The sequence below is a fragment of the Daldinia childiae genome, assembly GCF_008694065.1.
Source record: "Daldinia childiae strain JS-1345 chromosome Unknown Scaffold3, whole genome shotgun sequence".
NCBI classification, from domain to species: Eukaryota; Fungi; Ascomycota; class Sordariomycetes; order Xylariales; family Hypoxylaceae; genus Daldinia; species Daldinia childiae.
The window spans coordinates 4,083,116-4,108,122 of record NW_022984644.1 but is presented as its reverse complement, the minus strand read 5'-3'; the positions used below and the strand labels follow the sequence as shown (position 1 = coordinate 4,108,122).

At 45.8% G+C, this 25,007-nt stretch overlaps 8 protein-coding genes across 8 annotated transcripts; 5 read left to right on the top strand and 3 right to left on the bottom strand.

The window, feature by feature from the left end:
- Positions 1-650: 650 nt before the first annotated feature.
- On the bottom strand, positions 651-2,536 carry GL218_03844 (Asparagine synthetase domain-containing protein C4F6.11c; the record flags this gene model as incomplete). The annotated part of the gene is made up of 4 exons (XM_033580422.1): positions 651-734; positions 786-1,331; positions 1,388-1,810; positions 1,874-2,536. 4 exons carry the CDS (start codon positions 2,534-2,536, stop codon positions 651-653), a joined length of 1,716 nt encoding a protein of 571 aa, XP_033436126.1.
- Positions 2,537-5,587: 3,051 nt separating this feature from the next.
- Positions 5,588-6,445, top strand: GL218_03843 (Trichodiene oxygenase; the record flags this gene model as incomplete). The annotated part of the gene is made up of 2 exons (XM_033580421.1): positions 5,588-6,213; positions 6,280-6,445. The coding sequence occupies 2 exons, from the start codon at positions 5,588-5,590 to the stop codon at positions 6,443-6,445; spliced, it is 792 nt and encodes a 263-aa protein (XP_033436122.1).
- A 644-nt stretch (positions 6,446-7,089) lies between these two features.
- On the bottom strand, positions 7,090-7,659 carry GL218_03842 (uncharacterized protein; the record flags this gene model as incomplete). Its single annotated transcript, XM_033580420.1, has 1 exon — positions 7,090-7,659. The coding sequence occupies one exon, from the start codon at positions 7,657-7,659 to the stop codon at positions 7,090-7,092; it is 570 nt and encodes a 189-aa protein (XP_033436123.1).
- A 719-nt stretch (positions 7,660-8,378) lies between these two features.
- Positions 8,379-10,310, top strand: GL218_03841 (putative carboxypeptidase C24C9.08; the record flags this gene model as incomplete). The annotated part of the gene is made up of 4 exons (XM_033580419.1): positions 8,379-8,719; positions 8,807-9,240; positions 9,299-10,057; positions 10,120-10,310. The coding sequence occupies 4 exons, from the start codon at positions 8,379-8,381 to the stop codon at positions 10,308-10,310; spliced, it is 1,725 nt and encodes a 574-aa protein (XP_033436120.1).
- A 1,583-nt stretch (positions 10,311-11,893) lies between these two features.
- On the top strand, positions 11,894-13,474 carry GL218_03840 (Rhomboid protein 1, mitochondrial; the record flags this gene model as incomplete). The annotated part of the gene is made up of 1 exon (XM_033580418.1): positions 11,894-13,474. The coding sequence occupies one exon, from the start codon at positions 11,894-11,896 to the stop codon at positions 13,472-13,474; it is 1,581 nt and encodes a 526-aa protein (XP_033436121.1).
- Positions 13,475-15,214: 1,740 nt separating this feature from the next.
- GL218_03839 (uncharacterized protein) lies at positions 15,215-17,776 on the top strand (the record flags this gene model as incomplete). The annotated part of the gene is made up of 3 exons (XM_033580417.1): positions 15,215-16,726; positions 16,776-16,854; positions 16,908-17,776. The coding sequence occupies 3 exons, from the start codon at positions 15,215-15,217 to the stop codon at positions 17,774-17,776; spliced, it is 2,460 nt and encodes an 819-aa protein (XP_033437104.1).
- A 789-nt stretch (positions 17,777-18,565) lies between these two features.
- GL218_03838 (Delta-1-pyrroline-5-carboxylate dehydrogenase, mitochondrial) lies at positions 18,566-20,501 on the top strand (the record flags this gene model as incomplete). Its single annotated transcript, XM_033580416.1, has 3 exons — positions 18,566-18,754; positions 18,825-18,932; positions 18,999-20,501. The coding sequence occupies 3 exons, from the start codon at positions 18,566-18,568 to the stop codon at positions 20,499-20,501; spliced, it is 1,800 nt and encodes a 599-aa protein (XP_033437103.1).
- A 2,238-nt stretch (positions 20,502-22,739) lies between these two features.
- Positions 22,740-23,784, bottom strand: GL218_03837 (uncharacterized protein; the record flags this gene model as incomplete). The annotated part of the gene is made up of 2 exons (XM_033580415.1): positions 22,740-23,427; positions 23,495-23,784. 2 exons carry the CDS (start codon positions 23,782-23,784, stop codon positions 22,740-22,742), a joined length of 978 nt encoding a protein of 325 aa, XP_033437566.1.
- Between the last annotated feature and the right edge of the window lie 1,223 nt (positions 23,785-25,007).

The following is a 25,007-nucleotide window of genomic DNA, read 5'->3' as shown; positions in this document are numbered from 1 at the left end:
CATCTACTCCTTGATCTGGACTCGACTTCTTTGCTTTTAAGGTCATGTAGTAGCTGAACTATGGGGCTTCAGGTGGTGTTACTAGAGCGGGTACTATCAACGGCTAATTTATATCGCCTATAAAATATGATGGATTTGGGAGGGGACATGGTCGGCTTCGCCCGGGAAGATATGAATGGATGATCCTTTATAGTCCTCAGATATTAATCAATGCTTAAATATAGACTTAACAGATTCTTCATATAATTACTTATATTCTTGGGGAGCATTCAATTAACCAACCTCTAAACTCAACACTGTTATTACAAGCAGAAAAGCCTCAGTTAGGATATTTTATTTTAGATATAGAGTAAACGCTATCTAGGACAAGCTCACTACGCAACGAAATACGTATGCCCGTATGGCGATTATTCCTGCCTATAATCTGATTCCTTAGTAAGATATCAAGTAGAGAAAGCTCTGGCTCAGACATGCCTTTAAGACGTCATTGTCGGTGATAGACCAATATTCCAAATCCCAAGAGGGTTACTGTAAATGCAGAAACACGCATGATGAGATTTGAACTGGGAACCGACTCGGAAGTATCTGATGTAATCATCATCACCAGAGCATCTAACTCTACTCACTTCTTATATCAATGACCGACCGGACTATACAAGTTCAGTAATCGCTGCAGTGCCCCGGCGCTTGCCGGTACGGCTTTCGATATTTGCTGTTCTTGAGCCGAATTGAATCTGCCATGCTATTAGTATGTTTTCACGCTGGCTCCTTGGATGTTATCATACCGCTCTTTTCTTCTCCCTGGCGATTACGGATAGGCCGAGCTTATCGGCCATGAGCCTCAATACTCGTTTGGCAGGGTCGATAACGGCTGGATGAAACTGGTTCTGAAAGTCACATTTCTCCCAAACTGGGGTGCTGATAGCAAACCTGACAAGTTCCTCATCCAAGAAAGGATGGCGAATCTCCTTACCCCAGTGAGACATGGCTCTATCGTCACGACCTAGATTTCTCTGTCCGATACGACCTATGTCTAGCTTTAGTTCGTCAAGGAGGCGGGAGTATCCACCAGTCTTGAACGCTATCTCATGCCGTGAATAACCACCGAAGAGTTCATCTGCGCCAAGACCAGACAGCAAGACTCTAGCAGGCGAGGTTACGCTTGGCGGATCTGGCTGCCATTCGCACTTGTCTGTGTAGGCGTAACCTATACCTCGTGCAGAAAAATAAAGTGCGAGAGCAATGGATAGGTCCATCTCGGTGCTATGCGGATACATGAGAGAAACGACTCTTGCCTTATGACTCATTGCTTCCTCAAATGAAACATTCACCTATCGGGGAGGTTAGTTTAATATCCAACCCTGAGCAAGGTGACCCGAAAACGAACCGCAATGAAGCGCCAGTAGCGTGTAGGGCAGGTGGTTTTCAGTTCGGAAAATGCTTTGCGGCCAGTCTTCCTGTCCGGACATGCCTCATATATGTCCCTTACATCTTGATGAGGCAGTGTCTTATCTACAGAGACTTGGCGCGGGTTTTCGAAGGCAACGTTAATGAGATCTATTCCCTGATCAGGAGGGACTAAGTCGTGAGCAATCCTCGCAAGGGTGGTACTATCGAGACCACCGGAGAAAAGAACCGCGACGCGAACGTCGGTGTCAGATAACGAGTTCGGTGGCTCTGGAATTTCTAAGACCCGCAGCTTGAGAGATTCGCACAGCCAGTGTCTAAGAAGATCAACTGAGAAGGAATTAAAGTCCAGCTTGTGATCAGGTGGCGGTAGCGTCATGTTGAAATTTCCAATACTTGAAACCTGTCATGTAAATTTTATAGCAAAGATCGCACACGTAATTTCAGATTCTGGACCACCACTTACCATGTTATCCCCTCCTAATGTCACCCAGTCGTACCTAGTGAGATGAGTATCAAGCTTCATTCCACTAGGCGTCGCAAGACGTGTAGCGAGGTTCAAAGAATATATCCCATCTGCATTAACCTCTTTCCAACCAGTAGTAGGCACATCCGCGATACTCGAGAAAGAAATCGAGTCACCATCCTCGGCTTGGTTAAATAGGAGCGATCGTCGGCCAAGACGATCTCGACCAAAGTAAAGGCGCTTATCCTGAGTATCATAAAACAGAAAGGCAAACGGACCATCAATGCTGCGCAAAACGCTTAGAATATGTGACTCTCGGGTCTCAGCCGAAGGTGCATCGGCGACATCAAGCTTGGCTAAAATAAGTTCGCCATCATTTTTACTACTGATAGGCTGGCCTTCAATCCTCCAAGCCTCTCCATTCCAGCACAGGACAGACCCAGTTGCAGGCGATTCCAACGGCTGTTTTGCAATATGGTCTCCCCGTAAGGCTAGCACAGTAGAGGTGAGATTGAGATTGATTAGCGAATTCCCATTTTCGAAGGGAAGCTCGCGAGAGACCTGGCCGAAGTGGTCGGGTCCACGATTTGACAAGAGGTTCTTCAACTCTTGGGAAATATCCGGTATAGCAGTCGTGGAGACTACACCATGGATGCCACACATATTTTCAATGTCCAAGGCAATTTCAGATGATGCCGAGGAGAAGAACCTGTCAAGAATCGAGGCAACAATCCAAAGGAATGATAAGAAAAAAAGTAATCCTATCACTTTCGCGTCTTGTTTTGCCTTAGCACAGCCACATGACGCCACTTGTCCAAGAGTTTAACTCGTATTAGATACGTGCGTGAATTTCTAAGGAAATTTTTCATTTCCTCCCAAGTAGAAATTCTATTGTAAAATGTACAAATGTACGAGTCTATGTGAATGGCGTAAAAAGTGGTGCAAGAAAAATTAAAAGAGATTAAAAAAATAAAAGAAGGAAAGAACTGTCCAGGTTTGCAAAAATGCAAAAATAGAACGAGATAGCACCTCTCCGTTTCGATCGGAGGACCTCCGGGTTATGAGCCCGGCGCGCTTCCACTGCGCCAAGGTGCTTTTTAAAATCTCATAGTCAGTTGAGTCGGTGGTTGATGTAAGGGTCTGTTTTTACGCTATATAACCATAGCAGCAGCGCTGGGTGGAACAGTACTATGGAATCTACCTAAATGATGGGGCTAACCAGGTTCTATGCGGCTCTTAAGCTTTTAGCGCTGCCAGTCTAGAAACTTAACTTATTTACCCATGCAAACGCCTCCTAACTCCGCCACTTGATTCACGTAAATGGACAATAGGTACATAAGACAGCACCTACCTAAGCATCATAGGAGATACAAATGCATATGCAGCTGTCGTAGCTCTTGTTCGTTATTATCCCGAAATTCAGCCATCTATCGATAAGCGTATAAGTCCTTGGTTTATGAGTTCACCTACATACACATCTCGAGGTAGACGATTACATACATACATACCTAAATACCTACCTAGATATCTATGACCCAGGTATATACTCATACAGACAAGTCATGCGGAAATATATAATTTAACAGGGATATAACATGGGGTCTAAGTAGGATTTAGTAAGATTCGTGTAACTTTCTATTGGTGTGCCCTCCACCTACACACCTGCATGCAGAAGCTCTTGAAGAGGTTTAGACGGCCTTGATAAGTTACAAGAACCTCTCTACTCCGACGTATTAATGGAAACCTCCTCGTCTTGCCAAGACAGGTATATACCCCCAAGTTACGTTATCCTGTCGTAGGTATACCTCTCATAAATCGGAAATGATTCCCGTGTTACACAAGAGCTCCCATTGTGATCAATTAAAATGGTCTAATTCAAGTTTTTTTTTTCCCTGGGTACTACCGGGCGCTGAGGGCGGTTATATTTCCGTTATAAGAAGGCATATTCAACAGTTTTCTCCCTAATCAAAGTCAACTATCCAGCGCTAGCGCTAACCAAGTAGAGTGGTGCTATAGGCAGGTAAAGGTTGGGGATAGGAAATGGAAGATCTTTCATATTAGGCGAAACTCTGGCTCTACCTCCCTGGAAAGAGGTACACTAAACGTCTAAAAGTGCCATGGATACGCCCGCTATAGCTACCTAGGTAGCTTATAGCCACTAATAGACGTAAACATTATCATTATCATCATTACACAAAGAGCTATGGAAGACCATATGTAGTCCATCTCGCCACCCTAAAATGGCAACACGGATTCTGCGTTGATACGTGTGATCCCTGCGGTATAACACATCTCATAATTTAAGATGTGAGGGGTTTATGTAACCGGTGTCTGGCACTTACTTCTTATACGATTACGATGATTGTGTTACAATGTAACTATTATAAACTCGATAATAGGCATTATAAAAGAGGGGTATCTCTCGAGAAAGTCAGCTTGATCAAGGACTTGTTGCTAAAGTATAGGTAAGCTATCGATCAGCATAAGAATCTATTGCTGCTATCCTCAAGTTTTATGCCATGGCGCTCCGGGATATTTTGCTCTCCATGCTACCATCCCGTGAAAGCGGATTCGGGATCATGGCAGCCTGCTATATGCTCGTTCTTGTTTTCAGTTGGATAACTTACCAGTTCGTTCGTGCTTTGTGGAATATCTCCCCTTTCCACCCTCTCAGCCGCATCCCTGGTCCGAAACTGGCAGCTGCAACATATCTTCCCGAATTTTACCATGACGTAGTAAAGTTCGGACGATACACACATGAAATAAGGAGAATGCATGAAATATACGGTACTGATATTCCCACGCGTTCTTGCGGACATGATACGTGCTTGCATACGTCAAACTAACATCATCAAGGCCCCCTAGTTCGTATTAACCCCGACGAGGTTCACTGCAACGACTTCCGATTCATAGACGAGATATATGCAGTAGGTGGTAGGAAGCGCGACAAGTCACTGCACCAAGTGAACGGCTCAGCGTAAGACTTTCGTATAACTTGTTAGGCGGTTGAAGCTTATAGGAGCTTAGTATGGGCACCTCTTCTTTTGGAACCTCCGACCATAATCTACACCGTATACGCCGTGCTCCAGTAGCAAAATTCTTCTCCAGGGCTCAGCTCGCGCAGCTCGAGCCGTTGATCCAGCGCCTGGCCCAACGTCTCTGCAATAAGATGCTAGCACAAACGGGCCCCTTCAACATTGCGAGTATGTAGCATAGAGAATTCCTTATCTCCCCCTTATATCTTGTCTCCGGAACTGGTGTTTTCTTATAGCAACGAGCAGGGAGTTCCTAATCCCAAGAAATATCTGGACCACTGTTTTTCCTATAGAGAAGTTATTATTGACTTTCGTTGCCGTAGTGGCTTATAGTTGCTTCACCGCGGATGCAATCTCAGACTATAGTTTTGGTGAAAGCACGGGATATCTCGACCAAGAATCGTGGGAGCCCAATTACCTACGGTCGCAAATCTCGATCCTAAACACAGTTCACCTCTTCCGATTCTTTCCCTCCCTAAACTACATCGCAGAGGTAGCTCCATGGTAGGTTACCACTCAGGAGTACTGTACTGTATCTTAGCTAGTTACTGACAAAATCTAGGTTCTTAAACTACCTACCTCAAGACACTGCGTTGATGATCCGGACGCTAAATGTGCGTGGTAAGAATATTACCGAGTCATAGGCCCAAACTGACAAATATAGACCATCCTACCAAATATGGTTAAGAAAGCCAAGCTCAGCATGGAAGCCGGCATCAAGCGCGAGCGCCCAACCGTCTTTGCCGAGTTACTCAAGTCAGACCTACCGGAGCAAGAAAAAACCATGACGCGACTCGTAAACGAGGCCACGGCCATGATGGGTGGCGGCACCGGGACCGCAAGCTGGACCCTCAGCGTCATTACATACCACCTCCTAACGAAACCGAAGCTCCTGAGCAAGTTAACCGATGAACTACGCGGAGCCGTGTCCGATCCGCAGAACCTGCCCCCTTGGACGACGCTGGAGAAATTGCCGTACCTCGGCGCAGTGCTCCAGGAGGGCTTGCGACTGGCATACGGTGCATCCGGGCGCACCGCCCGCGTGGCACCCGAGGAAGACCTGGTGTACCGCGGGGAATGGAAACCAAAGGGCAGCAAGAAGAGCGTGCCACTTGCGTATATTATCCCCCGGGGCTACGCCATTGGCATGTCAACACCCCTAGTTCACCACGACGAGACCCTATTCCCGAACTCATATGAATTCATACCCGAGCGGTGGCTTGACGAGAACCTAGAAAAAAGAAGGGAGATCGAGCAGCATAACCTCTCTTTTGGGAAGGGCAGCAGGATGTGCTTTGGTATGAAGTATGTAAATCCCGACGTCTGGAGGTTGCTTTGGTGTGCCGCTACTAATGAAATACTTCAATATAGTCTTGCGCTCTGCGAGCTGCATCTCGGTCTTACTGCGTTGGTGTTACGCGTGTTTCCGCATATGCGCCTATTCGAAACCACCGAGGAGGATATTCGATATGATTATGATATAGTTATACCTATGACTAGAGCCGATAGCAAGGGCGTAAGGGCGGTTATTGTATAACTCTTAAGCTATAGTATGCTATGTCACTGCATGATGGCCATATGAAGGTTCGTAATGATTTTTAGGCGGATTTAAATGTGGCTTATGTTTTTCTCCTGGCACTTGGCCGCTAGTTTCTTTGGGCGATACTGGCAGAATGAACTATAGGAGTAATGAAAGGGAAACCGAGGGAGTTTCGACAGACTCATTACGACATGCCTCTTTTTTGTTTTATATCAGATGAACTATATAAGGTCTAATAGCCGCAGTGAAGTGTTTTTTACTAGCTGGTTTGATTGATATCGACTTGAAGTCTACCTCATGGTATATGACTATGGTCTAGTGTTCTACCGACTTGGAGGGTCTCAAGGAGCCCTCAACGCCCCGTATGGTGGCCAGCGGGGCGACTTAGTGTCAGTAAATGTACTGCACATACCATCCTTACGTGAGATTATTCGTCCCGTGGATTCAGGGTATATCGCTTTCAAGACTCTCCAACTCAACTCCGTCGTATAAGGTACAACTAGTTCCTTATGTAAAGGGATGCCGATGTTTTCCACCGTATAAAATTACTCTTAGTCCTATCAATGCTTGCTCTGAAGCCGACGGTGATATAGTTTGCTCCCCGCGTCATGGTGCGTAAAAAAATATATCACGAGACTAGCTCATAGATGCATGCCACCTTCGGGGTCCTCGTCATCTTCAGGCGGCATTCGACTTTGGAGCTGCCGTAGAAGTTCCCGCTCTTCATCTCCTAGTTGACTTAGCGTTCCCGTTTGGAACGTGCCATCTCGCCATGCTGGGTGTTGGGTTTCTCCGTTTACTCCATGACCATTTACTCCGTTTGTCAAGTTGCCGGTCTCTGCGTTGGCGTTATCGGTTGCGGCGGGAGTAACATACTCATCGTCGACCTTCCCTTGGAGTTCGCGCCAGCTAAGTCCGCGGCCCTCAACTTCGGTGCGTATCAACTCGATGCGCTCTTGCATGCGCGCGATGACAGCCTCATTCTCTGCGATGGCGTCGATACAATCTTGGTCTGGCTCCGTAGTATTGTCCTGCTGATCTAGAGTCGGCACTCGCCCTTCGGCATAGGGCTTAAGTTCAGCATTGGAGTAATCTAGATGGGCTATCGAATTACGTAGCTCGAAGACTTTAAGGGCGAGATTCTCAGCGGATAAGTCTTTTAATGCTTCGGCGAAGCGTGCTGGGTTTATGGGCTGTGCTTCGGAAGACATATTGCAAAAGAGGTCTAATTTCCTACTAATTGGTCTTCCGGTAGGTATATGTTAAGAAGTCCAACTTATGTAGGTACCTAGGTAAGTTCAAGGCTCTTAATTTGACGTTATTCAAAGTTGTCGCAATGCTGAAAGTTGCCTGGAGGGAAGCTGTACATGTATGTATAAAAGAGGTACTTACCTTAGGTACCTATCTACTACATCAGCGCCATCGATAAGCCATTCCGGAAACTTTTTAGCGGGGCTTTGAAAGGAGCTTGGGCCATATAAATATGGATACCGAGGGGCATGCGGGGCATTTATATACCTTGTCAGTTTGTACATATTATTTACCTTACTTAACATTATCACGACCGTTATCGCAACTCTCTCCACCTTGAACCATTGGAGTTTCGGCTGTCTGAGGAAATTTAGATGATGTGATAAGAGCCCTGTATCTCGGCATCCTACTCGGCATCTTATTACGTATAGTGCGAACCTCCTTATCTTCCTAAGAGTCGTATCCGCTCGAATTGACCATTCAGAGTTGATACTCTCTACAAGATGGAGCTCCTATCGTCACATTCGGGAATTGGAGTAGCTATCAGAGCTGGGGAGGTGAAAGTGTTATATTTACCATCTGTCTCTGTCTCTAGTTTCCGGGAAACTTGGCCATTTTGTGTATATAACGGGACGCTAATTATAATTTGCATTATTGTTGGTATCCTTGAGACATTGCCATGATCGTGTTTAAGTTGGCTCTTGTAGCCAGTACCTTAACGGGGGCTACTATAGCTCGATCAGTTCACCAAGATGGGCCTCAACAGGTACTTGACGATGTAAGACCGGCATCTTTCAAATGCGATATCCCGCCAGTGGTTGACCCTTCGAAAGACGGACTACCGGCTGCTCGTGATATCTTCTCTGATCAAGAGGCCTTGCTGCTTCAGGTTAAGAGGCATGGTACCATTGTAAAGATACCTTCCATCTCGTACGATGATAACGGAGAACCGGGCGAAGACTCTAGATGGGATGTATTCTATGATTTACACAGGGCCCTGGCTGCTTTATATCCTAATATGTAAGTGTCTATAACATTGTAATCTTCTAGTATCATTAAGAAAATCGTGGTATCCCACTAACCTTTCGAACTAACCGCGATTCGTAGTCACCTTCGGGCAGCCCGCGAGACAGTGAATACGTTCGGTTTAGTATATACGATTGAGGGAACAGAGCCCGCCCTTAAACCACTCCTGTTAGCTGCGCACCAAGATGTGGTACCAGTTGCCGACGCCTCAACTTGGAAATATCCACCATTCTCGGCCCATTTTGATGGGCAATGGCTATGGGGACGGGGCGCATCAGACGACAAGAATAGTTTGACTGGCCTGTTTTCTGCTCTGGAGGCCCTGCTATCAAACCCTCGCTGGGTGCCAAGGAGAACCATAATACTCGCACTTGGATTTGATGAGGAGTGTTCAGGTCGTAGAGGAGCTGGCCATATTGGGCCATACCTAGAAAAGCGGTATGGTCCTAAGTCGGTGGCCCTAATCCTCGATGAAGGAGGAATGGGATTACAACTCCTTGGCAACGACACTTTGTGTGAGTACCTAATACAAGAATACGCTTTCCGTATTTCTGGGCTAATTATATACTATAGACGCTCTTCCTGCTGTTATGGAAAAGGGCCATGTTGATATCTGGTTGGAACTTTACGTAAATGGAGGCCACTCATCAGCACCGTTTCCGCATACAGGTATTGGTATAATGGCTGAGTTTGTTAATCATCTGGAATCTAACCCATGGAAGCCCAAACTCATTGAGGGCTCGCCCATCTACAATCACTTTGTCTGCCAGGCAAAATATTCCCCTGATGTGTCACCGAACATCACCAAGCTAATAAACAAAGGGGACTTGGAATCATTGACCGAAGAACTGGCGACGATCGATCGGCCGACTCAGTATCGTATACAGACTTCTCAAGCTGTTGACTATTTCTTCGGAGGGGTAAAAATCAACGCTATGCCGGAGTATATCAAGATTGGTGTCAACCACCGCATCGCGCCTCAGGATTCCATATCAGCAGTGAAGGCCAACATCCTGAAACAGATCAAGCCAATCGTGAAAAAATTCGGGTTGACAGTCAGCGCCTTCAAAGGGGAGGAACACAATCCAGATATTGAACTGGATGAGAACCTCAGCGACGGAGCTGTAGACCCGATGTATGAGGTGGAATACAATGGAACACTTGTCCTTACATCGTCTCAATCTACTTTGGTTGCTCCGATCTCACCAACGTCAGGGCCAATCTGGGATGTTTTCTCGGGAACGATCCAGCATAGCTTTGCTTTTGAAGGCGGAAAGGTAATTCCCGTGGGAGAGCTCATGACAGGTAACACGGACACTCGCCATTATCTGAGTAAGTAAAGCTCTAGATTCATTTAGAACCCCGATAATAGTTACTAATTTTCGATTTCCAAGACTTGACCAACCACATTTATCGGTGGACACCGACTCGTCAGGGACGCAACGCCAATGCTCATACGGTCGATGAAAGAGTAGATATGTACGCTCATCTAGAAATCGTCAGGTTCTATTACGACTTAATTAGGAACTTTGATGCGTCTCCTGTTGCGGCTTTTGAGGAACAAGTGGATATTGGAGAATTGTGACTTGGATAAGTCATACCCAAATAGAGGTAATTCTTCTATTTCTTGCCGTTGAAGATGATGGTTATCTCCTTAAGTGGTATCAACGAAAAATGTACATAGCAAAGGTATTCATATGATTGTAAGTTGATAAGTTGATGATTGATAGATACCTAGCGGGGGATAGGGGGGTCTACCAAACGGTATATATACTGTATATATACTATTTAAAAAATTAAACCGCACTAATACTTATATGGAAAAGTTGCAGCTGGAATTTTAAACCGTTAAACCTAATTGAGTAGTTCAAAAAATTATAAACGTTTTAAAAAGAAAACGCTAAACCAAAATAAGCCGCTTATATAATAAGCCGTGTTTATACGGTATAAATACGGCTCATTATAGCTAAACCGCTTAAAATCTAAACGGTTCATATAGTGTATAGGCATATATAACAAAAAGGAGGTACAGCCTTATACTAATTATATGGTGCTATACTTTTTATTATTTACATGTTACATATTTATTTTTTTACTTAGGTAAATATTACAGTCACAAAGTCACAGGATCTAATTTTTCAATTGGTTAAGTTATAGACATCATTCAAATAGACCAATCAATATCAGTAGTCACGTTACGCGCGCACGTACATAATATTCTTAGTATGGTATATATGTATCTAACAGGGCAGGTACGCACACACCACATACCACATACCACATACCACATATAAGGCCACATACAAAGCCACATACAAGGCTACACATACTAAATCAATTAAATCTATTTGATTAAGTCTATTTAATTAAGTCTATTTAATTGGTATGTCTATTCAATTGAATCTATTATATACCATTTATATTAAGCTATAAGTATACGGCTTATTTAATTGGTCGGTTCATATCCCTAAACGGTTCAAAAATTGAACCGCTCATTCTAATTAAACGATATTTATACCGCTTATTCAATTGAACAGTATAAGTATGGCTCTATCACATATACGTTTAAAAATAATAGCACGTGCAGCGGAGGAGCCGTACCAATACTATTCAACTAATAAATGGTAAAAATAGGGATACGTAAATAATTTAAGCGGTATATTGTAAAAAACAATATATATACAGATTAGAATAATTGAGCCGAATATATACAGACGCTAAGGTAGTAAGGGGCTCATGTACCTATCATATTTAAGAGTTCCACTGAATTGAGTTGAAGTTAGCGCGGGGTTCCCCTTTAGCCAATCATATTAGCATGATACAACTAACCATGCAGCTGGCGCAAACGTTAAACCTTATGGGTCCATTGAAAATCGGATGCGGTAAAAAAGTATCAAATCTATCCGGCAACATGCTCAAGACCTAGATCTCTTTCGCCCGTATAAGTCTTATGGATCTCGCAGGGTTAAAAATGATATAGCGGCATGATGGTATAATCACTATACCATGCCTATTCTCCCCTCACTCTCTCCCCCGTCAAGTTTTCGGCTTGGCCTGCGGGCTATCACTGGTAACTCCGGGAGTTCGCTGATTTCTTATGCGGCTCGCTCGTTTTTAACGAGGCACCATTCCACAACGCCATGTTGTCGATATAACAACAGAGGGGCTATGAGCCCTTCAACAATTCCGAGAAATTACCGTTCAAATAACCTGTCACCTCGAATGTCCGTTCGAATGCTGTCTAGATTCCGCGCGATTACACATTACTTGAAATTACCTGATTCCTACGAAGATAGCAAGGGCTTGCCATTCCGAAAAGAAGATCTCAACCAAAGAGAGGTTAACCAGATATTTGGTGGAGGGCACCTCCCTGCTTCGTTGGCAAACAAGCTTCTTCGAATTTTACATGGTCGTCGAGTAGCAGGAACTCTAGATGACCCGAATCTTCGAACGAACACGGCCCAGTTCAGCGCTGCGGATCAAAGGAAAGCATTGGGATATCTACGTGCTAATATTCCCGTAGACGAGGTTATTAATGCTGGCCTACGAGCTGAGGACGAACTCAAATACTTGGAACAAGAAGATGAGAGTGGCGAACAGCAAACCGGAGAAAGTAGCCCGCAAGGCCCCTCTTCCGACACCGTAACGAATGAATACTTAACTCCAACCGGACGACTCCCGAAAATAGATAAAACCGATTCACCTTATGGAGTAAGTCCTCTCGACCGAATTCGCGCCCATAACATTGCGAAACGCGAGGCGGAAGAGAAGAGGTTGGAGGAAGAACGGAAGAAGCGCGAGGAAGAGGAGGCGTCAAAGAACATCGGCACTCTCCAGACTGAGCAGCATAAGCCGAAAGAGTTGAGCCCGTTCGTGAAGAAGTGGGCAGCGCGCGCATCATCCGACCTCAAGGCACCTCCTGAAATGAAGACCTGGGAACGTCTACTTCCACAATTCGCTATGACCATTATAGTCTTGGCGGGATGCGTCGCGTATGCTATCATGTATACGCCGCCTAGACGATCTGAAAGATTGTGGCCGACTATTCCGCCTGCAGCTGCAACTTGTCTTGCTATCATCGGAATTAACTTGACAGTTTGGATCGCCTGGAAATTACCACCGCTATGGGCACTCCTGAACCGATACTTTATAGTTATTCCTGCGACACCACGGCCCCTCCAGTTGGTTGGAGCGATTTTTTCTCATCATAACTTCAGCCACGTAGCCTTAAACATGGTAGCGTTTTGGTTCTTCGGCATTCGGCTTCACGACGAGATTGGAAGGGGCAATTTTCTCGCCTTGTGGTTTGCTTCTGGAACTTTAGGGTTCATAAGTAGTCTGTCACGTTTAGTTCTCTCTGGGGGCTTAACATATACGACACTTGGGGCTTCGGGGGCGATTTACGGAATCATCGGTGCGTATTTCTGGCTACACAGGTACGACGAGTTTAAACTATTTGGGTACCCCCCTGATCCGATGTCTGGCCCGCAGGGCTTAGCCTTTATCGGCCTAATATTGGGTCTACATGTGCTCCCCCTATTCTCGAAGAGGGCACATAACCTCGACATTGCATCGCATTTAGGAGGTATGTTAGCGGGCGTAGCCGGGGCGGACCTTGTCAAGAGACACATGGATGAGAAGGCGAGGGTTAGGGCCGAAAGGTTAAAGACTATGGGCGCGCTGGAGAAGATTGTTCAAGTAAAGGAGAAGGACTCCCAGGGGACGCTCCAAACGACTGTCGGGCGTTAAGCGTTGACCAAAATTACTAGTGACATACATGTACTTAGTCTCTATTCTCCCTGTACATATTTACAGGTCTTGAAGTTGAAAGGCGGCGGCCATGTAAATCTTGTATAATATACTAACTGATATGATAGAGCTTGTATGTAGGTATATAGAAAGACTCCATTTCAAGATATCAGATAGTACGTACCTGTTAAGAACCCAGCATGACCTTTGTGGAGTATTCGTCCTACCCACATGAGACGTACGTCATTTCTTAGGGTAGCAGTTCTAATTAGGGGAATAATTTATGTGCAGCAGATGCGTGCGGTTAAACCAACGAATAGCCTCGAAGTGAAAACGTGTAAGACATGTATATAAGGTATACTTTCATGGCTTAGCCTGTCACCTGCCCCAACGGTTTCATACTCAACGTGCGTCGGCGTATGACACTACATATGTAGAAAACACCCATGGTTAAGAGAGTAAGTTATAAGATTATTTTATCGCATCCTCAAGCGAAGCCAAGGTCAAAGCCGACGAGGCTGCGATGCAGGCGATGCAGCTGCGAGGCCTCCCTTGCTGATATACATACAGCGGTCTACAATATCCCCGTAGGGCATTTCTATGGTACACATATGTCGTGGGATGGGTCGAAACAAGATGACCAATGAGAGCAAATATGTATTGATCTGTAATCGACTTTACACAAAGCATCTCATCTTGGATTTATAAATTTAGACACAGGTTTCTATGCATAATATATGGGTATACATATTTCAACCTGTAAAACACCTTAGTATAAATCTAGAAAAAAAAAACCCCCTTTATCGCACTTAGAATTAGGATCAAGTATGCTATGTAAAGCAGCCATACCAACATTGAACATCAAGTGTACGTACCTAGGTAAATATTGACCTAATTAGCCCATACCCTAAATTAAGATAGGCTTCCCTGGCGCAAGCCCTGGTTACAGTAGCCACGAGGAATCTAACCAGTGACCATTCACCATCGACGTAACATCACTCCCGTGCTCCACTCTTGATACTGCCTGCCTGCCTGCATGCTATAGCGGGCCCAGCTGCCTACCTGGTAGCTCTTTAGCTAGTAGCTGACTGGTTAGGAAGGATCATCACTGCTGACAACGGAAACTGCTGATCGTGAGATTTTATTCTTGTTATGATTTTCATTGTTCGGAATCGGCACACGCTTGTCTCACAAATTTCATCCAAATTTCCACACCCTCTCTTTTCCTCATTTCGCCAATTTTTGTTTCCTTTCTCTCCCCTGGGGGCTGAACTTGAATGTAATTATTAATTACCGTATATCGGCAGAATTGAATCTCAATTGTTACTTTTTCGCTTCTTATTGTTCGACTCGTGTTCGAGTACTCGGTTTCTTGGCATACATTTGAGTCCCTGTTTTGTTAGTTTATTAGGTGATACCCTGATCTGTCGAATTTGTTGTAACTCGTTATCGACGCCTCTTTCGTGCTCTGCATCCAACCGAAATTTGAATTTGTCTACAATACTTTCCAATTGTGCCACGGCGCGATCTCTGTAGACCTCGTCTAAATAAAGCAACTTGTCGCGTTTCACCGTTCTTCGTGCCTTGCATCGAGGACTCTCAACACTGATACGCTCTTATCAGCGCCGTCAGCTACACCGACTAGCAAGTCCTTTTCGAGCCTACATTACTAGAGTAGAAGCAATACTTAAAACAAGTTGAAGCTAAAGCAACTGTCGGTCCGTCGTATTAGAAAGCACCATGGCCACGCCTGAGAACGTTGATCATATCGAAGAAGATCCGCGCAATCCTTACGCCTCAGCCAATAAATGGAGACATCAAGAGTCGTCCTCCTACGCTCGCGCCGCACTTGCACGAGATGCTCAATCGTCTAGTGCAGACACAAAGGATCTGTCCAACTTTTTCAACTCCGCGCGTGTCGAGGGCGACGGGTCTGCCGGAAATTATAAACCAATTGTTGTCAGTAACGCTGATGGCGCACACGACGGAGGAATCGTCGACGACGGGAAAGAGGTGGTGTGTGGACCTCTACTGAATTACCGACGTATGGAAGACAGGACGTGGCACGGAAGCGTTTTGATTGTTATCAAGGGTGGTGGCAAGACCCAAGCCTTTCAGCCTACCTTAAGCCTCAGTCGTGTCGAGGCAGCCCCCGGGCAGCAAGGTTTACTTCATCCGGAATCTAGCGTTAACGGCTCCGAGGCGCTAGGGACGAGCAGTTCCAGTGCCGCTCGGAACGGCGCCGACGTATCAGGTATCTGTCTCTATTCTGATCCTAGGAACACATTTTGGCAATTTCCTATTGCTTGTGAAATCGGCAATACCGAAACGAAATGGGCGTACTCGATTGCCAATATGCGCTACAAAAGCGCTACGAAGCCAAAGACGAACTACTTCTTCGTTCCAGCCATCGACGAGTCGATGCGAATCATGTTCCATTCGTGCAATGGCTTCAGCGTGGGCACGGACGAAGACGCCTGGAGCGGACCGGCGCTATGGAATGACGTAGTGAGAAATCATGCCAAAGCTCCATTCCACGTAATGATAGGAGGTGGCGACCAAATCTATAACGATGGTATTCGAGTAAGCGGGCCTCTTCGTGAATGGACCGATATAGGGAACCCGAAGAAACGACGCGATTTCCCTTTCCCGGAAAGCTTGCGAGCAGCTTGTGATGATTACTACCTAAATAATTATATTCGGTGGTATTCAACGGAACCGTTCGCCGCTGCCAATGGACAAATACCCCAGCTAAACATTTGGGACGACCATGATATTATTGATGGTTTCGGATCCTATGTTAACGAGTTCATGAAGTGCGATGTATTCCGAGGTATTGGTGGCACTGCTCACAAATACTATATGCTTTTCCAGCATCATCTAGCACCACCTCCTTCGACATACACGTCGGATATTCCCGCAACCCCAGAGCATGGGTTAGAGCAACAGGATCCGGTGCAACTCGTAGATACCTTTGTGAAAGAGCAATCGTTTGACTCGTCTTATATCATCGGTAGCAGTCCCGGACCATATGTCGCCGAACACTCGATGAACATGTTTTCCAAGCTCGGCGCCAGAATTGCATTCCTTGGCATTGACGCTCGTACCGAACGTACACGACACCAGGTTAACTATCCTGAGACGTACGACCTCATTTTTGGTCGCGTGAAGGATGAACTAGGAGCAGCGGCAGCAGCTGGTAGACCTTTTAGGCATTTGATTTTGTTGTTAGGTATTCCGATTGCGTATCCGGTAAGGTATTTGTGTTCTTTGAAGTATCGCACTTTGCTAATAGTACTAGCGACTCACTTGGCTGGAGAACGTGTTCAGCAGCCCCCTTATTGCTCCTGTTAAATTCTTGAACCGAAGATTCGGATTCGGTAAGTACTGCCTTGATTTGTCTAACTATCGCGGTTATTCATGATTATCACAGGTGGCGGCGTGTTTAATCACTTCGACGGTAGTGTGGATCTCCTAGATGATTTGGACGACCACTATACCGCCAGGACCCATAAGAAAGAGCGAAACGCTCTAATAAAGCGGCTTCAGACTGTCTGCTCAGAGTTTTCGGTCCGCCTCACCATTCTCGGAGGAGACGTTCATTTGGCAGCTCTCGGACGGTTTTACTCAAACCCAAACCTGCACATTCCAGTTGAAGCCGATCATCGTTACATAGTCAACGTGGTATCTTCCGCGATCGTGAATAAACCCCCACCGGCGGCAATTGCCAACCTCCTGGCAAGCCGTAACAAAATCCATCATCTCGATGCGGATACGGATGAAACGCTCATGGCACTCTTCGATAAAGACCCAGGGAATTCTAGCAAGACACGGTCTTCGAACAATGTCACGATGCCTAGCCGAAATTACGCTGTTCTCACAGAAAACTCGCCAAACAATAGGGGTGGGGCTACTAATGGCCACGCAGAACCGGCGGAAGCCAATCCGTCGGAGAATCAGTTCGATGGTAAGGATGGACATTCATTCCTATCCAAAGGTGAATTCGGCGCGGGCACTAAGCACAAGGCCGCGAATTTCGAGACGCATGGCAAAGACAACGATGGTGGTCTCGACGTCTGCATTCGAGTAGAGATTGACCAGCATGATAATGAGGGTAAGACGGAACCGTACGGCCTAACGATTCCAGTTCTTAACTACGAAGCTGGAAAGTTTGGTACCAACGCGCACACTCATCATCTTCGCCACCACCGAAGCCGACCAGACACGGCTGGAGCTGCGAGCTCTTTTGCTCCAAGTACTGCACCCTCGTTACCTGTCTCGGCGCCTGAAGCCACTCACTAGAGACAAGCCTAGCTAGTGAGTATGATTGGCATGCAACTATAGACCGTAACCGAGATAAGGGCGTATATACTACGCGGTCTATCATACCGTCTACGTGTCGGATATATTTCAAGAGTGGATTAGGAATACACAAGGTCGTATTTAAAAGAATGGACGAAGGATAATACCCCAGAAAGTGGATTGCTATAACTAATTAGTTTTTGAATCCCCTTCGATAGTTATGTACTTTATACTCCACTACTGATATCACGATTGGCAGCTTGTTATAGTGTGCAAAGAAGCGTTTTCGCATCGTTCGCTATCCCATTATCCAGGAAGCCTAGCCTAAGTTCCATATGCCGAGATTACCTCTCCACAGTTCACGAGTCGATAGTAACAGTTATTGAAGAATTGATAAGATCCAGCGGGTCCGACGCCGAGATACGAATCTAGCCGTTCTCCGTTCTAATCGAATGTTAGCTTCCAGTTTATAAGTTAAACTAGGATTAGCAAGGCGGCTCAAGAAGCTCATGCCGAATTCGGCTCGTCTGCAGTAAATATCAAGCTCCTAATTGGTGCTTCCCTTCAATTGGAACTTTGCGCTTCTTTGCCCCGCATAGTCGTTCGTTTATGCCGTAACAAAGCGAGCTCATACATCATAATCATCGGAGGTGAAGCGCCGATGAAGCATCGTCTGTTAATTTCTGTTATTTGATAAGTAGCTACGTTGCACACAATATCCAGTGATGAGATTTCATTGATCTATAATAACATACTAAGATACCCATTCCCTTCCTTCGTATATTCGATATGGCGTCTACACCCAGAGGCTATGGCCTTATGAGGGCAATTCAGAGCCCTACTCTGTCTTCGAGGGTTTGTTCTAAATGTCTACCAGCTCTTCAATCTCCTAGAAATATAAGGGCTTTGAGTACGACGAGCGCCAGAACAACGTCGCTAGCTACTTTCAAGATACCCAAAGTTACAAATGAACCTAATGTACGTTTATTTATTATACATGCTTTTCAGTCTCACCAATCATCAGCCAAGTAATTAACAAGAGACATAGCACATATATGCGAAGGGCTCGGCGCAAAGAGCAGGACTCCTTTCTGCAATCGAGACTCAACAGAAGAAGGGCACAATAGAAATTCCGCTCGTGATAGGGGGCAAGGAGGTATGTATAATACGAAATACGAACCCCAATATCCTCTTAAGCTCCGTAGATTAATCTCCTATACAGGTCAAAACATCACAAAAATCTACACAACACAACCCTTCCGACCACAACACGCCGGTAGCCAATTATTCCACAGCTAGTCCCTCTGATGTTAATAAAGCTATCGAAGCAGCCTTGGCTGCAAAGCCAGCATGGGAGTCGCTCCCTTTCGCAGACAGGGCCGCCGTCTTCCTCAAGGCAGCAGATCTCATAGCTACTAAGTATCGATATGAAATTATGGCCACTACAATTCTCGGCCAGGGTAAAAATGCTTGGCAAGCCGAGATCGACTCTGCAGCGGAGCTATGCGACTTCTTACGCTTCAATGTCCAATATGCAGAAGAATTGTACGCACAACAACCTGCCCACAACTCGCCTGGGTTATGGAACCGTATCGAATACCGACCGCTGGAGGGCTTTGTCTACGCCGTCAGCCCCTTTAACTTCACTGCTATCGGAGGCAATCTGGCAGGAACACCTGCGCTTCTGGGTAACGTGGTTATCTGGAAGCCATCTGACTCTGCGGTTGCAGCGGGTCATTTGCTACATAAGATCCTGCTCGAGGCGGGACTACCTGAGAATGTAATTCAGTTCGTGCCCGGAAACCCCGAAGAGGTGACCAAGGCGGTACTCGCGCACAAGCAGTTCGCTGCGCTACACTACACCGGCAGCACAGCCGTATTCCGCAAGCTGTACGGTCAAATCGGACAGGGCATCGCCGAGGCCCGGTACGTAGGATACCCGCGTATCGTAGGTGAGACCGGCGGCAAAAACTTCCACCTGGTCCACTCATCCGCCGACATCCAAAATGCCGTAGTCCAGACTATCCGCGGCGCCTTCGAATACTCCGGTCAGAAGTGCAGCGCTACGAGCCGTGCATATGTCGCCAAGTCGATCTGGCCCGAGTTCAAGGAGAAGCTAGTCAAAGAGACCAGCGCGCTCAAGGTTGGCGCGCCGTGGAAACCCGAGAACTTCATCGGGCCCGTGATCCACGAGCCCAGCTTTAAAAAGCTGACCCAAGTCATCGACGAAGCAAAGAACGACCCTGAACTGGAGCTCCTAACTGGCGGCAAGTATGATGGGTCGAAGGGGTACTTCGTCCATCCTACCATCTATCAGGCCAGCACCCCGACGCATAAGCTGCTATCGACGGAGCTCTTCGGTCCGATATTGACGGTGTACATGTACGACGATACGACCGGCGACGCGGAGAAGGCGTTCGCCGACGCGTGTAAGCTGGTGGACAGCACGAGCGAGTACGGCCTCACGGGATCCGTGTTCGCGTCGGACAGGCATGCGATCCGCGCTGCGGAGGACGCGCTACGCAACGCGGCGGGCAACTTCTATGTCAACTGCAAGAGCACGGGCGCGGTTGTGGGCCAGCAGCCGTTCGGTGGCGCGCGGGCTAGCGGGACGAATGATAAGGCGGGTAGCATCAATATTATCAGCAGATTTGTCAGTCTGAGGAGCATTAAGGAGGAGTTTTTGCCTAGTAATACGGTAGAGTATCCTAGTAATGAGGTCTAGTTTGGTGGGGAGTTATTAAGGAGGTAGCTAGGGTTGTGGTTTGGCGGTCGATGGTTGTGATCGCTTGATATCAAGTATGATATGGCTCTCTATATGGAGTACGGCACGTAGGATGTCGAATAAAAGTTACCTACCTGCTTAAGATCGAATATACAGGTGTTTATCCTATTAAATTCCTATGGGCAATTTCTCCTTTATTTCTATTGTGAATGATATTTGTTATATCCTCTACGTAGGTTACGGCGACGTGGTTTTATGTCAACAAGACCCTTTTACGGGCAACAGAGCGATATCACCATACAAAAATGTGCTTGGGTGCTACTAATCAGATCTCGTAGTTTGCCTGTCGTATTCGCGTTACCTTTCACTTTATCTGGGGTTGGGAACGGTGTTTATTTGTTTACTTTGTGTCCGTATTGTCGTTGTGCTCCAGGTTTATCTTTTGTTAAGAGTATGCTGACGGCGGACCTACACTTATATTGTTTTCACAGGGAATCCGGTGTGAAATGCGGCGACGGTATGTTATATTGTGGTATTATGGGAAATTCCATACGTGGGCGATGTTCTTGTTTCATCACCAATTAGAAGTAAAAATACCCAATACACTTACGAATTCTAGTACCTTTTTTAAAGTATACCGCAAGAAGAGGATAGTTATCGTACATGGAGACACCGTGGATATAATTTACGGGGGGACTATTAAGTATTAAAAAGAGATGATTTGGCGAATATATACTATATACCTAATAATAATATCAGCCACGACTCTGTATCGTATCGTTCCGAAGCCAGTGCTTAAAACTTGTTGACTTCATCGTTGACGACGTTGTTGATCATCGGGTCGGCTCCGCTAGGAACGCCCTTCTTCTGCGCCTCTCGGTCCACCACTAATGGTATGTTTTTAGTTAACTGTACGATACTGGAGCAAATACTATAACATACTGGAATCGACCATGGTGTCCTTGGTGGCATGTTTACCGGGCTGTTGGGAAGTCTGGTTGGCCGCACTTTTCCAATTGTGAGTTATTTCGCATATCAGGGAGTCATGTTGGGAGATGCAACATACGTCTGGCCGGTTACGGCGTCCTTTGCCTTCTTCAGCTTGTCCATGTTGATTGAATAATATTTATATATGGCTTGAGTTATATGATATTTTTTTTGTAATTCACGTTTTTCGATTAAAAGTAAACAGGTGACCGAGGGGGCTACTCGATCTTTAAGTAAATATCAAGAAACAAAAGACAGAGAGCCTTTTTCGGGAATGGTTTATGATTCATTACTCTTGGTATCATACCGCCCGAATAAATACGCAATACTTCATCGGGCTACATGTGATAAGAGGTAATAAAAAGTCTCGATTGGATTAAACCGTTATATCCAAAGTTTCCGCATCTCCACACATAGGTACTTATCTGAGCCTCACTTGATATTCTCTTGCTGTGGCCCTCAAACTCGAGAAACTACAGGATGGGATGTCCCTGTCATATATCTCATGAAGTTACCATGACTTCAAATCAAGCTTTTTTAGTCAGGGAATAAACATCACTTACGTCAACTCAATAGAAACCACGCAGTAGTTCTGTGGGTTTAGAGGTACTAAGATTGCAGACGTTCCTCGCATGTAAATAAAGATCTTCACCCAGCCGATGCGTTCAGATAAACCTAATCTAACTAGCTAATGTTTCTAGACTTGGCTAGCTTGTACTGGTGCTGCTATAAAGGCTTGAGACTGATGTCTCCCTAATCTTTACGTTGTAGTCAGTTCAACACACAAAACAGATGAGCTGAAAACTACGAAACTAACTCTGACTAGGCCAACAGGAGCATTAACCTTAGAGCTTACTATGATGCGAAATCCTAATGTGACCCACGTTGTGACCTAGTCGATGCTAAGCTCTTGTGAATTCCTTGAGTCACATTAAACTTGATATTGTCTTCAGCTCGTTCGGCTAATGATTCCAATGCAACTATCCCGACGCACCTATTAGTCGTTCGATATGTACGCTGGGAATGGTTTAGTAAGTGTTTCTTGTGATCGAGCTAGCCAAGCTCAAATGTATAGATCTGCTCTATAAGGCTTTTAGGAGTTATGATCAAATGATGATATTATGTACACCGGCCCTGAAAATATACGCCTCGCTCTGAATTCAATAGACCAGAACCTTCCACAACGATGAAACGTCACTACTCCGCGCAGTGGTTTTTTACTTCTTTATGCTAAATTCGAACGGTATAACTTTATGCAGGTAATTCCCATGCCATTGGTTTGTTGGGTCCCTGGGGGTTATGTTCGCTCCACGTGGGCATCTCCGACTGACTATGTGGTTCATGGAGCTCGTAAAGCGCGTTTGACTCCGGCATCTCTGGGGGTCTGGACTTATCGTGCAGTTCATGTATAGCTAATTCGGGGTTTCGAGGCGGAAGAACAGGTGGTGACGGGGACGAGGATGGGGATGAAGGCGGCGGGTTACTCGCTAACCTTCGACGCATGTAGAAAAAGGTACACGCAGCTCCGAGTATCAAGGCGCCTACAACTCCCACTACGATCCCCGCAATAGCTCCATTTCCCAATATTCGAACACCTGAGCTTGAAGAGTCCGAATCATTTTGTGTAGAGGTGTCTACGGCAGAAATATCCGAGGGAGAAGTTCCCACACCGGGGTTGGCTGTATTCGAGGTGGATAGGTCCGAGTTGATCGTGTTCGTTGAGCCGGTCGGTATCACTCCGCTGGATGTTACCGATCCAGTAGGTCTTGACCCTCGAGAAGAAGTAGACCCTGTAAGACTATCTGTATCACTCGCTGCATTCAATATTTGGATACTGGGAGCTAAGATATTCGCGAACTCGCCCCCTTGAAAAGTAGTGTAATATCCACATCCATAGCTGCCAAGTTTCACCCCTGGATAACATTGAAAGTAGTCGAAACTATAGAAGTTTAGTTAGTTAACTAGTTTCTGTGAAAGAACGGAGTCCAGATTAATACTCAACGTACTGGTAATATGGACAACAGACTGTTGTCACGACATTGTCACCTGGTGCCTCGCAAACCTCCGTGTAACCGCTTGGGCATATTCCTGGGGAGTAATAACCGTTGACGACCCAGTCTGGAGGTAAACAACCATCGTCCGCACTCACAGTACCTACCTTGTAGATTTGTGTGCCATCTACTGTGTCCGTATATGGGCTGAGTGGAAAACACGACGAAGGCGGCGAGAACGTTGTGGTTAACGGACCGAGTGAGGTCGCGGCTGTGATACCGTCGGTGTAGGTCGGCGTAGTCATCGTTTTCGTATCTGATATGACAATGGCATCCCCTATTATGTGGGTGTGAACGGGAATGACAGATGATGGTGATGCCCCAAGATCGACTCTGTGCCTAATTCTTCTCCAGCCCCCTACGCGCAGCACGGGCTACGCGGTACATCGATGGGTTAGAGGGACAAGTACCATTATGAGGACAATGCCGCACATCTCGTCTCAGATTATTATTTATGTAAAACTGCTACAGCTAATTGTGTACCCACTACCCTATTAGATGGGGCATTTTACCGCTGGGAAATGCGTATCATATTGATGTTGGTTGTCAAGTTGTCTATACCCTTGGCTGTGCCAGAGAGCTGCGTTAATATGCGCCCCACAAGGCTATATACGAAGTATCATTTGGTTCTACATACAGAAAAGATAGCCATCAACTAGGAATAACAGCAAGTTATGATAGAGTTTTATGCTGTATAATTTCCGTATTCATATACATATGTTGGATATTGTAGTAAAGAAGAGCCAGACGCGTTCAGTGACTTATTTCAAATACATTATTAGTGAATGCTTCGCCTTGAAGCTTGGCTTATTACATAAATCATCTCAATATATGCTAGGGATGTTACATTAGAGCCCCTATATAAAAGCTCCGAAAGGCATAAGCGAAGATGATCCCGAGTCCGAAGTTACGGCGAAAGCTCCATGGTACAGAGGTAGTTAGAGACTCTTTACATATAGGACAATGATCGTAGCGTTCTGAATATCGCTATGGCAAAAACAGTAGGCAATATTACTACGGAGATTCCGAGATAGATATTTCGGTAGATAATAGGTCATCTCAGATACATAATGACCGAGATAGATAATTTACAAAAATGATATCTATCAATTGTTGTACGTGATGAGATCCGGGGTCCCTCAAGCGCTTTGACACGGATCTTCAAGCGGCGCGGGAGCAGAAGATCCCGGTGGGGCACACGGCTGGATGCCAGACTTCTTCGAGATGTTAAAGGATGATCGCGAACAAGTAATATGTCGAGTCTTGGAAATGACTTATCCATCGTTCCTCGATGGTTAATTCGATCCTACTAGGTTAGTCCTTTTCGAAAGCACGTGTATTCAAGCATTAAGGTGTATAACAGAAATACTTCCAACAAGATTTCTAAGGGAGCTTCTGGAATCTTGCAAATAAATAAACCCTCAATAATCCCTGGACTAACCCGTTTCCCCGGTGACTGAAATATGAT